General features: G+C 56.9%; 3 protein-coding genes across 4 annotated transcripts in view; 2 read left to right on the forward strand and 1 right to left on the reverse strand.

The window, feature by feature from the left end:
* PDE8A (phosphodiesterase 8A) overlaps nucleotides 1–16,686 on the reverse strand; it is a 412,152-nt gene that overhangs the window by 163,111 nt on the left and 232,355 nt on the right. The gene's annotated exons all lie outside the window — the stretch shown is intronic.
* Nucleotides 1–16,686, forward strand: part of AP3B2 (adaptor related protein complex 3 subunit beta 2) — a 30,663-nt gene that overhangs the window by 9,501 nt on the left and 4,476 nt on the right. For both annotated transcript variants that reach the window (XM_059678440.1, XM_059678439.1), the window contains exons 4-20: nucleotides 211–306; nucleotides 4,990–5,150; nucleotides 5,807–5,873; nucleotides 5,974–6,156; nucleotides 6,245–6,528; nucleotides 7,058–7,112; nucleotides 7,440–7,511; nucleotides 9,113–9,175; nucleotides 9,485–9,617; nucleotides 9,885–9,994; nucleotides 11,049–11,225; nucleotides 13,497–13,683; nucleotides 14,262–14,380; nucleotides 14,816–14,924; nucleotides 15,302–15,425; nucleotides 15,923–16,106; nucleotides 16,225–16,285. In XM_059678440.1, coding sequence (XP_059534423.1) covers nucleotides 211–306; nucleotides 4,990–5,150; nucleotides 5,807–5,873; nucleotides 5,974–6,156; nucleotides 6,245–6,528; nucleotides 7,058–7,112; nucleotides 7,440–7,511; nucleotides 9,113–9,175; nucleotides 9,485–9,617; nucleotides 9,885–9,994; nucleotides 11,049–11,225; nucleotides 13,497–13,683; nucleotides 14,262–14,380; nucleotides 14,816–14,924; nucleotides 15,302–15,425; nucleotides 15,923–16,106; nucleotides 16,225–16,285 — 2,185 coding nt within the window. The remainder of the gene's footprint in view (nucleotides 1–210; nucleotides 307–4,989; nucleotides 5,151–5,806; nucleotides 5,874–5,973; nucleotides 6,157–6,244; nucleotides 6,529–7,057; nucleotides 7,113–7,439; nucleotides 7,512–9,112; nucleotides 9,176–9,484; nucleotides 9,618–9,884; nucleotides 9,995–11,048; nucleotides 11,226–13,496; nucleotides 13,684–14,261; nucleotides 14,381–14,815; nucleotides 14,925–15,301; nucleotides 15,426–15,922; nucleotides 16,107–16,224; nucleotides 16,286–16,686) is intronic.
* Nucleotides 1,585–2,784, forward strand: LOC132223005 (26S proteasome regulatory subunit 4-like). The gene is made up of 2 exons (XM_059678402.1): nucleotides 1,585–1,909; nucleotides 2,611–2,784. The coding sequence occupies exons 1-2, from the start codon at nucleotides 1,595–1,597 to the stop codon at nucleotides 2,782–2,784; spliced, it is 489 nt and encodes a 162-aa protein (XP_059534385.1). The 5' UTR covers nucleotides 1,585–1,594.

Here is a 16,686-nt window from a genome sequence, read left to right on the forward strand (position 1 = left end):
GGACCTGCCCTGCCCAGTAATGTCCCTGGTCCGGGAAGAGACACTGTCCACATGCCCCTGAGCTAGATGTGGGTCAGAGAGAAGGCGGATGGGCACACCAGGGATGCTCTTCTCCACTGGAGGGATCTGTCCCCGAAGACGGCAGCCCGCTGGGTGAGGACATTTATGGGGTGGGGGCGCCGGTCCCTGCTGGAAACCCGCTCTCCCCAGGTGAAGAAGCTGGTCTACGTGTACCTGGTGCGCTACGCTGAGGAACAGCAAGACCTGGCCCTGCTGTCCATCTCCACCTTCCAGCGTGGCCTCAAGGTCAGTGTCTCGGCGTGCCTCCTTGGGGCGGGGCCTGGATGGTGCTGGGTTGGAGGAGTGGGCCCAGGGTGGGGTGGCAGGAGGGGGGTGGTGCTGAGCTCTTGGGGCCCTTCCCTACCTGCGCAAGGTTGGGAGCGTCAGAGTCAGAGGAAAGGTGATGTGGGTGTCTCTTGTCTTCTGTGTTAATGGCTGCCTCAGATATAAACCCCTGGGCCCCTGACAGTGGACCCCGCTGGCCCTCGCCCCACTGGTGTAAAGGACCTGGGGCCCACAGCCCGGCAGACAGGTCAAGCTCCTTAAGGGGAGGGGGGCTGCCCACCTGGGTCCTCACCTCTGGGTGTCAGAGCCTCATCACCGCAGGCTCACCTGGCCCAGGTGTCTGTAGAGAACAGTGACTTGGGAATCTTGTCACCTGGAGCTGAGTAAGGAGGACCAAAAGGTTTACGGGAAACACCTGAGCCGCACTGAGAGGACAGCGATGAAGGCAGCCTTGCAGGAGGGCTGCCTCAGACACGGAGGTGGACTCCACGGGGAGCGCAGAGGACACGACACGTGACCTATTTCCTGGAAGGTCAGCACAGCCAGCTATTCCCCTAGAGCTGGAACAGATTCCTCGTTCTGTTTAGCCTGGTCTCGGACGCCCAGTGTATGCAAAGCAGCTCCTTAAAGACCTGGCTCCCTTCTCTGGGGCAGCTGGGAAGGGAAATCACCTCCGGAAATGGACATGGGAGGAGTCAAGTCCTTTATACTGGAGGGAGGCTCATTCCCCCACACTGTTTATTTATTTTATTTTTTAAAATGTGTTTTTATTGATTTTAGAGAGGGAAGGGAAAAGAGAGAGAGAAGCATTGATGTGAGAAAAAAACATCAATTTTGGTTGCCTCCCATATGCAACCTAACTGGGGATTTGGGGTTAACTTCCTGTGAATCCATAATCATTTCCAGATAAAATGCGTTTTGTTTTTTTAAAAGGAAAATAGGTTTTAGTAGTGAACGGGATATGATTTTACTCTAAGAAAATACACACTTCTGGCAAGATGGGTTTAGGTCATAGTGATGGTCATGGTCCTGGAGGTGACAAGAGAGATGACAAGGACAAGAAAAAGAAATACGAACCTCCTGTACCAACCAGAGTTGGAAAAAGAAGAAAAAAACAAACGGACCAGATGCTGCCAGCAAACTGCCACTGGTCACACCTCACACTCAGTGCCAGTTAAAATGATTGAAATTAGAGAGAATTAAAGACTGTCTTTTCATGGAGGAAGAATTCATTAGAAATCAGGAACAAATGAAACCTTTAAGAGAAAAGCAAGAGGAGGAAAGATCAAAGGTGGATGATCTGAGGGGGACCCCAATGTCGGTGAGGACCTTAGAAGAGATCTTCGATGACAATCACGCCATCGTGTCTACGTCTGTGGGCTCAGAACACTATGTCTGCATTCTTTCCTTGGTGGACAAGGATCTGCTGGGACCAGGCTGCTCCGTCCTGCTCAACCACAAGGTGCATGATGTGATAGGGGTGCTGATGGATGACACGGACCCCTTGGTCACGGTGGTGAAGGTGGAAAAGGCCTCACAGGAGACCTCTGCCAACACGGTGGGGGTGGGGGGGGGGGCTGGACAACCAAATCCAGGAAATTAAGGAATCTGTGAGCTTCCTGAATATGATGAAGGGATGGGGGGTATAAAGCCCCCTAAGGGCGTCATTCCCTATGGTCCACCTGGCACAGGTAAAACCTTATTGGCTAAAGCAGCGGTTCTCAACCTGTGGGTCACGACCCCTTTGGTGGTCGAACGACCCTTTCACAGGGGTCGCCTAAGACCATCCTGCATATCAGATATTTACATGACGATTCATCACAGTAGCAACATGACAGTTATGAAGTAGCAACGGAAATAATTTTATGGTTGGGTCCCAACATGAGGAACTGTATTTAAAGGGCCAGAAGGTTGAGAACCACTGGGCTAAAGCATAGCAAACCAAACCTCAGCCACTTTCTTGAGAGCGGTTGGCTCTGAACTCATTCAGAAGTGCCTAGGCGATGGGCCCCAAACTCGTTTGGGAATTGTTTCGAGTTGCTGAAGAAATGCACCATCCATCATGTTTATTGACGAAATTGATGCCGTTGGGACAAAAAGGTATGACTAAAACTCCGGAGGTGAGAGAGAAATTCAGTGACCAACGTTGGAGCTGTTGAACCAGTTGGGTGGATTTGATTCAAGGGGAGACATAAAAGTCATCATGGCCACAAACCGAACAGGGACTCGGGATCCAGCACTAATCAGACCAGGCCGCACTGACAGGAAGATGGGGTTCCCCCGCCAGATGAAAAGACCAAGGAGTTCATCTTCCAGGTCCACACAAGCAGAAGGACGCTGGCTGATGACGGGACACTGGACGACTTGGTCACGGCTAAGGGTGACCTCGCTGGTGCCGACATCAAGGCAATCTGCACAGGAGCTGGTCTGAGGGCTTGAGGGAACGGAGAATGAAAGTAGCAAATGAAGGCTATGTTCTGTATAAAAAACAAGAAGGCAGCCCCGAGGGACTCTATCTCCAGTGAACCACAGTTGCCTTCAAGGAAGTGGTCAGGAGTGCCCAGCCGGGGGAGAGGGAGGGAGGTGCTGGGAAGTTGCCCAGAGGAGCCCCTTCCAGTTGCTCTTCATTAGCAGCACATTCTGTGCCCTGTGTACCTTCCTGAGCACCACGTGTAGGAGCCCAACGCACAGTGCTCCATTCCCAGTAAAGCGAGCTCTTTCTCAAGCTAAAAAAGAGAAAAAATACACACTCCTGCTTTTTATTTATTTTTATTTATATATTTACTAGAGGCCCAGTGCATGAAATTTGTGCATGGGTAGGGTCCCTAGCGGATGCTGGCTGCCGGCCAGGGCCTTCCTTAGTTCTGCGCCGCCCCCTGGTGGTCAGTGCACATCATAGCGAGTGATTGAACTCCCGGTAGGTAGAACTCCTGAGGGGACACTTTGCATATTAGGCTTTTCTATAGAGAGATTTTTGTTAATCCTCACCCAAGGACACTTTTCCATGGTTTTTTAGAGAGAGTAGAAGGGTTGGGGAGAGACACAGAGAGAAACATCCATGTGAGAGACATGTCGATTGGTTGCCTCCCACATGCAGCCTCAGTCAGGGCACCAGAGATCAGCCTGCAACTGAGGAACGTGCCCTGGACCGGAATCAAATCTGGGTCCCTTCAGTCTGCAGGCTGATGCTCTATCCACTGAGCCAAACTGGCTAGAACGCACACTTTTGCTTTTTACTTATTTTTTGAAAGTAACTTTTAAAAAAAATGTATTTTCTTATTGATTTTTTTTTTAGAGAGAGAGATAAAGGGAGAGGGATAAAGAGATAGAAACATCGAAGAGAAACATCCATCAGCTGCCTCCTGCACATCCCCACTGGGGATCTGCCCACAACCCAGGCATATGCCCTGGCCGGGAATCAAACTGGTGACCTCTTGGTTGACACTCAACCACTGAACAGCCGGGCTACACTCCTGCCTTTTTAAATAAGTGCTTTTAGGCCTTCTGTTTAAAAATCAATTCCAGAATTTTTACATTGCCATCATTTTTTTAATCAGTAATGTTGTGGATCTTCTCTTTCTTCATTTTAGAAAATCCAGGTAGCATCTGTCTTGCGTGTCCAGCACCCCTGCCATTGTCCATCCCCCTCCAAGATGAACCATCACTTGCAGCTGTTCTGCTGCAGCCCATGACTGCAGTACACTGTCCAGGTCCTTCTCAGTGTATAGGAAGCTATAGGAGCAACGAGGAGGGGCCCCCACACTCTTCTCTTTTAAACACGGTGGGGGAAGACACCTGGGCGGCATGGTTCGGTGGTTGAGTGTCAACCTATGAACCAGGAGGTCATGGTTCCATTCCTGGTCAGGGCACATGACTGGGTTGCAGGCTCCATCCCCTCTAGGGAGGGCGTGCAGGAGGCAGCTGATCAATGATTCTCTCTCATCATTGATATTTCTGTCCCTGTCTCCCTCTCCCTTCCTCTCTAAAATCAATACAAATATATTTAAAAAGAAAGAAAGAGCCCTGACCGGTTTGGCTCAGTGGATAGAGCCTCAGACTGCAGACTGAAGGGTCCCGGGTTCCATTCCAGTCAAGGGCATGTACCTTGGTTGCGGGCACATCCCCAGTAGGGGGCGTGCAGGAGGCAGATGATTGATGTTTCTCTTTCATGGATGTTTCTAACTCTCCATCCCTCTCCCTTCCTCTCTGTAAAAAAAAAAAAAAAAAAAAAATCAATAAAATATATTTAAAAAAAGAAAGAAGGAAAGAAAGACAGACAGACTGTGGGAGAAGAGGAAGAAGAGCAGCTTGGGAGAGGTTCTTTGGGGAGAGGCAAGGAAAGATGAACTCTTGGAAGGGAGACGAGCTTGCATTCGCTGGGAGTGGCCTCTGCATGGACACAAGGGAACTAAGGAACCGGGGCTGTTCGAGGAACGTCAGGTGCTCTGAGACTTCGCCACTCTCCCTGAAAACGAAGCACCCCATTGCTGCACCCGCTTAGATGTCAGACTTGTGCGGCCAAGACCAAGAGTCAACGCCCTCAAGCAGTGCCCCCGGGTACCCAACACTGGCACATCCTCCGGGGTGAGAACGGGGCTCCTCGGGGGTGACCTCTCACGGCTCTGCCTCCCCCTCTGCCCTTAGGACCCCAACCAGCTGATCCGCGCCAGCGCCCTCCGCGTCCTCTCTAGCATCCGCGTGCCCATCATAGTGCCCATCATGATGCTGGCCATCAAGGAAGCTGCCTCGGACATGTCGCCCTACGTGCGGAAAACGGCCGCCCATGCCATCCCTAAGCTCTACAGGTGTGCTGCCCCAGCCCTGCCCTCACTCCCCGGGGGAGGGGTCCCCACGCCCCCAGCCCACCTCTGGCCTGTCCCGGGTCTTGCATGCTGCTTTGCTTTTTTAAAATACATTTTTATTGATTTCAGAGAGGAAAGGAGAGATAGAAACATCAGCGATGAGAGATGAGAGAGAATCATTGATCAGCTGCCTTCTGCACGCCCCCTACTGGGGATGCATGTGCCCCAACAGGGATCGAACTATGACCTGGTTCAGGGATCCATGCCGGTCAGGCATGCCCTGCTTTTTTAATTTTTTAGGTGGTTTAAGACAGTTTTGGGTCCTAGCCCGTTTGGCTCAGTCGACCTGTGGACTGAAGGGTCCCAGCTTTGATTCAGGTCAAGGGCATATGCCCAGGTTGCAGGCCCAGTGGGGGAGCTTGCAGGAGGCAGCGGATCAATGATTCATCATTGATGTTTCTATCGCTCTCTCCCTCTCCTTCCTCTCTGAAATCATATATTTTAAGACGGTTTTGGGAACTGAGAGATGGAGGACCGTGGAGCACGCTCACACCTCCCCGTGAACAGGGTTGGGGTGAGGGAGGTGAGCACAGCCTGGGCGGAAACTGGGAAGGAAGGAGAAGGGAGGGGCAGGCCCCTCTCAACAGTGTTTCCCGCAGTTTGGATTCTGACCAGAAGGACCAGCTGATCGAGGTCATTGAGAAGCTCCTGGCCGACAAGACCACGGTGCGTGCAGGGGTGCACAGGCTGGGTGATGGGAAGGTGCCCGACAGAGGCCCTCCGGCCCGCCCTCCCCATGACCCTCTGGCCTCCGTCTGCTCCCCAGCTGGTGGCGGGCAGCGTGGTGATGGCCTTCGAGGAGGTGTGCCCGGAGCGCATCGACCTGATCCACAAGAACTACCGGAAGCTCTGCAACCTGCTCATCGACGTGGAGGAGTGGGGCCAGGTGGTCATCATCAGCATGCTCACCCGCTACGCGCGCACGCAGTTCCTGAGCCCCACGCAGAACGTGAGCACCCGCCCCACCCACCCCCAGCGCGGGCAGGAGGGTCGCTGAGAGGAGGCGCCCGCTGCCCCCCATCCTCGTCCCCCTACAGGAATCCCTGCTGGAGGAGAACCCCGAGAAAGCCTTCTACGGCTCGGAGGAGGACGAGGCCAAGGGCGCGGGGTCGGAGGAGACGGCCGCCGCGGCGCTGCCCGCCCGGAAGCCCTATGTCATGGACCCCGACCACCGGCTGCTGCTGCGCAACACGAAGCCGCTGCTGCAGAGCCGCAGCGCCGCGGTGGTCATGGCCGTGGCGCAGCTCTACTTCCACCTGGCGCCCAAGGCCGAGGTGGGCGTCATCGCCAAGGCGCTGGTGCGCCTGCTGCGCAGTCACAGGTGCGGCCCGCCCCGCCCACACCGGCCCTGGCCCCGCCCACACTCCCCGCCTCGGTCCCGCCCACACCGGCCCTGGCCCCGCCCCGCTCACACCGGATCTGGCCACGCCCACATCCTGCCCTGGCCCCACCCACTACCCTGGCCCCGCCCCGCCCACACTCCCCGCCCCGGTCCCGCCCACATCCAGCCCTGGCCCCACACCGGCCCTCGCCCCGCCCCGTCCACGCTCCCCGCCCCGGTCCCGCCCACTCCCCTAGCCCCATCCACATCAATCCTGGGCCCGCCCACATCCAGCCCTGGCCCTCCCACTCCCCGGCCCCCCCCACACTCCCCGCCCCGGTCCCGCCCACATCCACCAGCCCTGGCCCGCCCACTTCTGGACCCTGAGCCCACCTGGCCCATCTCCTCCTACTGGTGCCCTGGCCACACCGGTCCCCTCTTCCTTCCTACTTGGTCCACTTTCCTTACCTCCACCGGCTGCCCCTTGCCCCAGCGAGGGGCTCCCATAACCTCTGACCCTCCTCTGCAGTGAGGTGCAGTACGTGGTGCTCCAGAACGTGGCCACCATGTCCATCAAGCGCCGGGTGAGCAAGAGACCAAGGCCTGCCCTCCCTGTCCGAGGGGTGGCTTCCATGGCGCTCATGGCGCTCGGGGCTCCGGGGAGAAGCAGGCTGGGAAAGGGCGTTGGCAGTGCAGCGTGGGGGAGGGGAGACCCCAAATGCAGGATCCTGAGGGCCACTCAGGAAGGAAAGCCCATGAAGAAAGACCCCGTCGGATCTAGAGGGAGGAGGGGGACATTGAGGAGTGGGGGACAGTGGCATGGCGGGGAGGTCACTGGGTCCCGGGCCGGGAGGAGGGTTGCCCTGGAAGAGAGGCTGTGGGGGAACTCCCGGCTGCCTCTCCCGTGCCAGGGTATGTTCGAGCCCTACCTGAAGAGCTTCTACATCAGGTCCACCGACCCCACCCAGATCAAGATCCTGAAGGTGAGTGACAGACAGCAGTGGTTGTGGCCTGTCTGGCCACGTCCCCCGTCTCCATAGACCCACTCAGGTATCCACGGTGGCCCCCTGGGCGCCTACCTGTGTCTGGGGCTGAGCCCATGGCCTCCCAGCCAGACGTGTTTGCTCAGGAAGCCAGGCTAATGAGGATGGGGGGACGGGGAAGGGAACTGACCCTTGCCTAGACCTGTTCTATACCTGGCACTTTTCACAACCACCTCAGGAAGTGCACATTTTCGCCATTTTATTAAAACGCGGACCCGAGGAGAGGAGGTAACCACCCCAAGGTCAGTTCTGCTGACTCGAAAATTCATGCTTTCTCAGTGCAGCCCTCCGTCTCCCACCCACGGTGTTATCACCCCCACACTCCCACCCCCTCGGGCTTTCATGCACATATATGCCCACAGGAGCCTGTACCCCATCCCGTTCCTGCTCTGCTGCCTTACTGAGTCATTTAAACAGTTCAGAGAAAGCAAACTAATCAGGCATCCTGCCCTGGTGGAGCCCACAGTCTAATTGGGGTGAGGAGGAGGCATTTCGCAGCTAATCCTAAAACAAATGTAAAAATCCATTTGTGCAATGTGGCATGGAAGAACAGTTACAGGGAGCTGTAAGAGCATAAAATAGGAGGGCCTGATGTAGTCTGGTGTCAGGGGAATTTTCCCTCAACAGGTGGCTTGAACTCAGGCCTGAGGAATGAACACGAATTACCTAAGTAAAGGCAGGGACAGGATTTGGAAGCACTCCAGCCACATTGTGGAAACAGCACATGCAAAGGCCCTGGGGCCGGCAGGAGTCTGACAACCGGCCTGTGTGACGGGCATGGAAGGCAAGGGGGAGTGGTGGGAGAGCAGGGACTTCCAGACTGAGGGAAGATGTTAGTCTTTATCCTAAAAGCAGTAGGAGGCTTTTTGTTTTCTTTATTAATACAGTGGGACCTTGACTTATCAGTGTCCCGACTAACGAGTTTTTTGAGATACCTGCTGTCTCTTGGCTGATCTTTTGCATTGAGTTGATAGAGTAATTTGAGTTAACGAGCTCCTTAACGAGCTCGGTCTCAGAACGAATTAAACTCGTAAGTCAAAGCCCCACTGTATTATTATTTTAATCTTCACCTGAGGATATTTTTCCTTGATTTTTAGAGAGAGTGGAAGAGAGAAGGAAAGGCAGAGAGAAATATAGATGTGAGAGAAACACATTGATTGGTTGCCTCCTGCACACGCCCCAATCAGGGCCCAGGCCGGGGAGGAGCCTGCAACCGAGGTACGTGCCCTTGACTGGAATCGAGCCCGGGACCCTTTGGTCCCCAGACCGATACTTTATGCACTGAGCCAAACCAGCTAGGGCAGGCTTTACGTTTCCAATAGAGGGAGAAGTGACATGATCAGGCTGTAAGTGCATCTGTCAGGGAATCCATTTAAGAGGCGAAAAGGCCCTCCTGCAGTGCAGGCAAGCTTCTCACCTGTCAGTGCCCTGTCAGCCTCAGGATGCTGGGGGCTGCCTGAGGAGTGTTTGCTGGTGTGTGGAGTGTGTCTGGAATGACCGGGTGTGAAAGCACAGGACGCCCACTCTCTGCCTCCCTGCAGCTGGAAGTGCTGACCAACCTGGCCAATGAGACCAACATCCCTACGGTCCTGCGGGAATTCCAGGTACGGGCTGGGGCAGGTCCCATCCAGAGGGCCCCGGAGAGCAGCCCAGGGCTCCTGTGCACAGTGAGGGTCGTCCTGTGGGCAGACCTTCTCTTAAGCGTCCAGAGAAATGGTCATCTTAGGTCCTCTCCCAATGCCCTCTGCTGGCCTCGGGCCAGGGAATCACTGGGCAGCCGGTGAGGGGGCCACTTCCTCTCCCAGAATTTGGTCTCTGGCATGATGGGTCACTGAATGAGGCGTGGCCGTCCCGAAGGTCACCCGCAAGCCTGCAGGGCCCCTGAGGGGTCACCCTGTTGTGATGTCCCACAGACCTACATCCGCAGCATGGACAAGGACTTCGTGGCAGCCACGATCCAGGCCATTGGACGCTGTGCCACTAACATAGGCCGAGTCCGTGACACCTGCCTCAACGGCCTGGTGCAGCTGCTGTCCAACCGCGATGGTCAGTGCTTGTCTGAGTGTCCGACCCTATGACCAATGGGTGTCTGCCTGCATGTCCGACGGCCAGTGGGTATCCATCTGTCTGTCCAGGCACAAGGTGATGACGTCTGTCTGCCTCAGTGGGTATGCAGGTGTCCCTGCGTCTCTCAGGGCCACTGGTGGAGTGCAGGGGGTGAGGAAGAGAGCCAGGGTTTGGGGTGTGGCAGGGTCTGTCCGCCTGCGTGTGGCCATCGGGCTCTCCGGGGCCCACACTCTCTTCCGTCCGCAGAGCTGGTGGTCGCGGAGTCGGTGGTCGTCATTAAGAAGCTGCTGCAGATGCAGCCAGCACAGCATGGGGAGATCATCAAGCACCTGGCAAAGCTCACGGACAACATCCAGGTGTGGACGGCAGTGATGCCGCGTCCCCTCCCCTCCCCAACCCCCCAGGTCCTTCCGCGATCCTAAGACCCTATAATTAACTAAATCAACCTCCAAACCTCCCACACTGGCTCTACAAGGTCTTCAGGTGGAAGGATGGGAGGAGTTGGGGCCATGTGACCCTGACCTTGTTGCCCAAGATTCGCCTTCCCTTTGGGGACCCCTCACCGAGCGCCCCACTCGTGTTTTCTCCAACGCTCTCACCAGGGGTGGCTGGTTGACAAGTCCTGTGTGTTCCTGGCAAGTTGGAACTTTGAAACAAGGTGCTCCTGGAGATTCAGGAAGAAGTGACATGGAGCGAAGCATTGAGGACATAGTGGATCCAGGAAGTCAGTCTTTAAAACCTCGACTGACATTAGGGCTTGAAGAAGCCAGTGAGCCCGACTGCTGTGGTTCAGTGGATAGAGCATCGGCCTGCGGACTGAAGGGTCCCAGGTTCGATTCCCCGTCAGGGCACATGCCCGGCTTGTGGGCTCGATCCCCAGTAGGGAGCGTGCAGGAGGCAGCCGATCCATGATTCTCATCACTGATGTTTCTCTCTCTCTCCCCCTTTCCCTTCCTCTCTGAAATCAATAAAAATCTACTTTAAAAAGAAAAGAAGCCAGTGAAACCCCAGGGAAGAAGGGCTTTGCCGCCCAGGAAACGCCCACCTTTTAAAAAATATATAATTTTATTGATTTCAGAGAAGGGAGAGGGAGATAGATGATGAGAGAGTCATGGATCGGCTGCCTCCTGCACACCCTACTCTGGGGATCGAGCCACAGCCCAGGCATGTGCCCTTGACCGGGAATTGAACGGCAGCCTCCCAATTCATAGGTCGATGCTCACCCACTGAGCCACATTGGTCAGGCTGCCCACCTTTTGATGCCTCTCCCCCTGCCCCCACTCCCGTTTCCGGGGGAGCCTATCCTACAGCGGCCGGTGCAGATGGGAGGCCCGCCATTTCCCTGGCAGGCCACGTGCCTGCCCACCTGCCATGTTTACCGAGGTCCTAACGCCTCTCCCTCCGCCACAGGTGCCCATGGCCCGCGCCAGCATCCTGTGGCTCATCGGCGAGTACTGTGAGCACGTCCCCAAGATCGCCCCCGACGTCCTCAGGAAAATGGCCAAGTCCTTCACAGCCGAGGAGGACATTGTCAAGCTGCAGGTCATCAACCTGGCGGCCAAGCTCTACCTGACCAACTCGAAGCAGGTACAGATCGAGAGGTGCCCCTCCACAGTCGGTCCCCAGAACCCGCCAAGCAGTACTCTGTGTGCCCTCACCAGGTGGGCGTGAACGCCAAGGCCGCTTTCTTTTTTCTTTTCTTTTCTTTTTTCTTTTCTTTTCTTTTCTTTTCTTTTCTTTTCTTTTCTTTTCTTTTCTTTTCTTTTCCTTTTCTTTTCTTTTTTTTCTTTTCCTTTCCTTTCTTTTCTTTTCTCTTTTCTTTCTTTTCTTTCGCTAATCCTCACCCGAGGATATTTTTCCATTGATTTTTAGAGAGAGTGGAAGACAGAGGGAAAGAGAGAAACATCCATGTGAGAGAAGCACATTGATTGGTTGTCTCCTGCACATGCCTTGACCAGGGCCTGGGCCGGGGAGGAGCCTGCAACCGAGATCTATGCCTTGACCAGAATCGAACCCGGGACCCTTTGGTCCGCAGGCCGACGCTCTACCCACTGAGCCAACCTGGCTTGGGCCCAAGTGGCCAATGTTCCCAGTGTGCACACTTCCTCGGGGGAGCCCAGGGCCTGGGAGGACTGAAGGCGGCCTCTCCGGCCTCCCATGGAGTCTTTGGGTGGTGGCACTGTGCTTCTTCGGGGCTCCTCTGATCCATGGTAGCTACACTGGGCCCCAGGAACTCAGGCTGGGACTCATCAGGAGCTGGAAGGGACAGCAATCACGTGTGGAAGCAGCGGGGCCCTGGGCCTGTGGGTGTCAGGATTGTGGGAGCAGAAGCCTGGAGAGGAGAAGGTAGAGGGAGCACCATGGGGAGCATTCAGCCCCTGAACAGTATGTGCGCCTCCTTGTTCAGAGGGGAGCAAGGAGCAGTGGGAGGAACGTTTGACAAGGTGAGGCCGTGTGGGCGGGGAGCCACACCGGTCGGAACCGACAGGCTCAGGACTGAGCCGAGCCCTGAGCCCCCGGACACTGATGTCGGCCTGTTTCCCAAGCCTGGTGTCCACATGCCTTTCCCCAGGTTGTCCCGCTGGCCACAAGCGTTTGCCTCGTGTGCCTGTGCTGACGGATTGATTTAAAGGACATTTCCCGAGTGCCTGCTGTGCCGGGCACAGAGCTCCGTCCTGGGCTGGTGCTGAGTGCTTAATGCTAGGAGGCACTCCATCAACAGTGGCTACCACGGTTGTTTGTAAAGACAGGTAGACTAGCCCTGGCCAGTTTTGCTCAGTGGATAGAGCATCGGCCTGAGGACTGAAGGGTCCCAGGTTGGATTCTGGTCAAGGGCACATGCCCGGGTTCCAGGCTCTATCCCCAGTGTGGGGCGTGCAGGAGGCAGCCGATCCATGATTCTCATCATTGATGTTTCTATCTCTCCCTCTCCTTTCCTCTCTGAAGTCAATAAAAATGTATTTTAAAAAAAGACAGGTAGACTAGGCAGGGACGGGGCAGAAATGGAGAGGTTTGGGTCTGGGATACGGCTGCCTCACTGCAGTGTGCATGCCGGGACTTCTGTGCCTTCAGCAGCCCACGGTGCGGGCTCTGCGGTTGGCTCTCAGTAGAGCCTTTCAGGGGAGGACTGTGGCCGTGGAGACCGCAAACCTGGGACCACAAGTCTGAGGACGAATGGAGTCCAAGGCCCAAAGGGCAGCTGTCAAAGTTGGGGTCAGGCCCTGGCCAGGTTGGCTCAGTGGATAGAGCGTCGGCCTGTGGACTGAAGGGTCCTGGGTTTAATTCCAGTCAAGGGCACATACCTTGGTTGCAGGCTCCTCCGTGGCCCGGGCCCTGGTTGGGGCGCATGCAGGAGGCAACCAATGGATGTGTTTCTCTCACATCGATATTTCTCTCTATCTTTCCCTGTCTCTTCCACTTTCTTTAAAAATCATGAAAAAATATCCCTGGGTGAGGATTTTAAAAAAAAAGTTGGGGTCGCCAAAGCCGGTTTGGCTCAGTGGATGGAGCGTCGGCCTGCGGACTGAGGGGTCCCGGGTTCGATTCCGGTCGGGGGCATGTACCTGGGTTGCGGGCATATCCCCAGTAGATGTGCGGGAGGCAGCTGATCGATGTTTCTCTCTCATTGATGTTTCTAACTCTCTATCTCTCTCCCTTCCTCTCTGTAAAAAATCAATAAAATATATTAAAAAAAAAAAGTTGGGGTCAAGAGTCAGGGAGGTGAGGGAACATAAAGTCTGTGGGAAGGACTGGGGTGGAGGGAGGGCAGCCCCATGCAGTGGTGTCGGTCAGAGCCTGGTCTGGGACCTCCTGTGTCCCCTACTCCCTGACCGGTGCTCACCCTCTCTTGTCCCCAAGACCAAGCTGCTGACCCAGTACGTGCTGAGCCTGGCCAAGTACGACCAGAACTATGACATCCGCGACCGCGCACGCTTCACCCGGCAGCTCATCGTGCCTTCGGAGCAGGGCGGGGCCCTCAGCCGCCATGCCAAGAAGCTCTTCCTGGCGCCCAAACCAGCCCCTGTCCTGGAGTCGTCCTTCAAAGGTGGGAGCTGAAGTGGGGACCCCCATCAGAGGGAAGGGGCAGATTTGAAAATCTCCTGGGAGGAAGGGAACTGTCCCTTTCTCCTCCCAGGACCATCCCCACTCGCAAGTCTCTGTGCTGCCCTCCTCTGGCCCTGACCTCCTCCTGCTCCCACAGGGCTCTCACCCCTCCAGGCCCTGACCCAGCCGGGCCAGCCTCTCATTCCTGGTCGTTATGCTCATCCCTGCAGGGCCTCCTTGTGGAATGTGGTGGTGCTGAGCACCCAGCCGCCCCCTCCCCCCACACACACACTGCCCTGGAAGAGAGGGGACACCACATTCCCACCACCCAGGGCCAGCAGCACCCGTGGGCCAGGGTCCCTCCTCCGCCCCCACCTGCCTCCTCCCCTCAGCCTGCTCTGGTCGGGCCAGAGCACCTTCCCTCCAGCATGTGGGCCTGAAGGTCAGGGTGGAAGAGCAATTAAGAGGCACATCCACCCTTTCATCTGCCCAGCGAGGCTCCCCCCCTAGCCCCCCAACCAGGATCAACACCAACCCCTAGGAAACAACTCACAGGCTGACCTCTCACCCTGTCCCCAGACCGGGACCACTTCCAGCTGGGCTCACTGTCCCACCTGCTCAATGCCAAGGCCACAGGCTACCAGGAGCTCCCAGACTGGCCAGAGGAAGCCCCGGACCCCTCCGTGCGCAACGTGGAGGTCAGCGGGGGGTGGAGGTTGAGTCTCGCAGGTGGAGGGACAGACCGCAGGGAGCTCTGGTGTCTCGCGTGCTGGCCACGCCCTCCTGACACCCTCCCCACACACAGGAAGAAGATCTCTCCCTTATTGAGACCCACGTGGGCCTGCTGGGCGAATACACTGAGGTCCCCACCCCCGTGTGCCGTGTGCCCTCTGCTCGGCCTGCAGTGCTTCCTCTCCCCCCTCCCCTGCGTGCTGGCCCCGTGCCTTCCCTCCCCTCTGTCTCTTCCTTGGTTTGTCCGTGCCCCCTCTGCGAGCAGCTACCCCTCACCAGTTCCTCCTGGGACAGGACCAGGGCCCGGAAGAGGTGGGGTGAAGGATAAGGAGACTCTGTGCTGTCATTCCCCCTCCCCAACCACAATTTACTAACTCTCTTACCTGCCCCCCACCATCCAGGTACCTGAATGGACCAAGAGCTCGAATCGGGAGAAGAGGAAGGAGAAGGAGAAACCCTTCTACTCGGACTCTGAGGGCGAGTCGGGCCCCACGGAGTCCGCAGACAGCGGTGAGGAGATTGAGAGCTGGGCTCCGCGCTGCTGCCCACATGTGTGCTGTCTGAGGCGTGTGCGCGTGCATGTGTGTGTGTGACCCGGTTGTGTATCCAAGGGGGTGTGCACCTACATGCACCTGCCTATGTGTTTACTCACCTGAGGGATTGCAGGTTCCTGGTGTGTGTGTGCTTGTGCAGGTCTCTGTCCATGCGGGTCCAGCTGGGTCCCCGGTGGTCTGGGTGGCACGTGGAACCAGGGGCAGGTTGGGGGAGGGTTCCATCAGAGCTGAGTCTGAAGCTGCGAGCCCAGGGCACCTGCTGGGGACCAGGAGGCCTGCACTTGGTGGAGTGGGGAGAGAGTGGGGGGGTGATCTGAGATGGTTCCTCCGCAGACCCCGAGTCCGAGAGCGAGCCAGACAGCAAGAGCAGCAGCGAGAGCGGCTCTGGGGAGTCGAGCAGCGAGTCTGACAATGAAGATCAGGACGAGGATGAGGAGAAGGGGAGGAGCAGTGAAAGGTAAGAGAAGGGTGGGGCTTGGGGTCTCCCCTGGAAAAGAAGGGCTAACCACACAGCCCAGGCCAGCCTCCTAAGAGCCCCTGAACCTGGTGAGCTGGTGGGGCCTGCAGACCCCCGGCCAGCTCCTGCAGACCCGCAGACCCCGGCCAGCTCCCGCAGACCACGGCCAGCTCCCACATACCCCGGCCAGCTCCCGCAGACCCCGGCCAGCTCCCGCAGACCCCGGCCAGCTCCCGCAGACCCCGGCCAGCTCCCGCAGACCCCGGCCAGCTCCCGCAGACCCCGGCCAGCTCCTGCTGAGGCTGCTCTCAGGAGCCGCAGGAGGTCTCAGGGATGCAGTGTAGAGAAGCAATCGGGCATGGGCTGGCACAGGACCCCACTGGCCCAGGCTCCCCACCTCACCCCCACTTTTCAGGGCTTCCCTGCTCTTCTGGGAGGTAAGGAGTGGGAGCCCAGGCTGGGCCTGAGTACCACCTGCCCCCGCTCCTGTCCTCCAGTGAACAGAGTGAGGAGGAAGGTGAGAAGAGCAAGAGGAAGAAGAGGAAGAAGGTGACGGAGGGACAAGGAGAAGGCTCGTCCTCGGATGAGGGCAGCGATTCCAGCAGCAGCTCCTCAGAGTCCGAGGTGTCGTCGGAGAGCGAGGAGGAGCAGGGGGAACCCGTGTCCTGGAGGAAGAAGACGGTGAGAGTCGGGCCGAGAGGGGTGGGCTCTGGGACAGGGTCCTCCCACCTTCCAGACACTCAGTGTGTCCTGTACCTGGGCACTCCCTCCCATGCCCACACCCCGTGTTCTCTTGCAGCCTCCCAGCAGCAAAAGTGCCCCTGCAGCCAAGGAGGTGTCCCTGCTGGATCTCGAGGACTGTGAGTTTGGGGGTAGAAGTCACGGGGAAGGAGGCCTGGGGAGTGGGACTTAGGAAGGTCTGAGGGAGCTCTGGGTTAGGGTCCTCAAGGCTTGGGTGTGGGGAGAGCAGACAGCCTGGCCAGCGTGGCTCGGTGCTTGAGCACCCACCTATGAACCAGGAGGTCACGGTTTGATTCCTGGTCAAGGCACATGCCTGGGTTGTGGGCTTGATCCCAATGGGGGGCGTACAGGAGGCAGCCGACCAATGATTCTCTTTCATCATTGATGTTTCTCTCTCTCTCTCTCCCTCTCCCTTCCTCACTGAAATCAATTAAAAATGTATATATTTTAAAAAATAACACATCTTCAGGCCTGAGAGGGCACTAGGTGTGGGGCTGGGGTGGTGAGTGGTTAGAGCCAC

The sequence above is a fragment of the Myotis daubentonii genome, chromosome 21 (assembly GCF_963259705.1).
Source record: "Myotis daubentonii chromosome 21, mMyoDau2.1, whole genome shotgun sequence".
Taxonomy (NCBI): Eukaryota; Metazoa; Chordata; class Mammalia; order Chiroptera; family Vespertilionidae; genus Myotis; species Myotis daubentonii.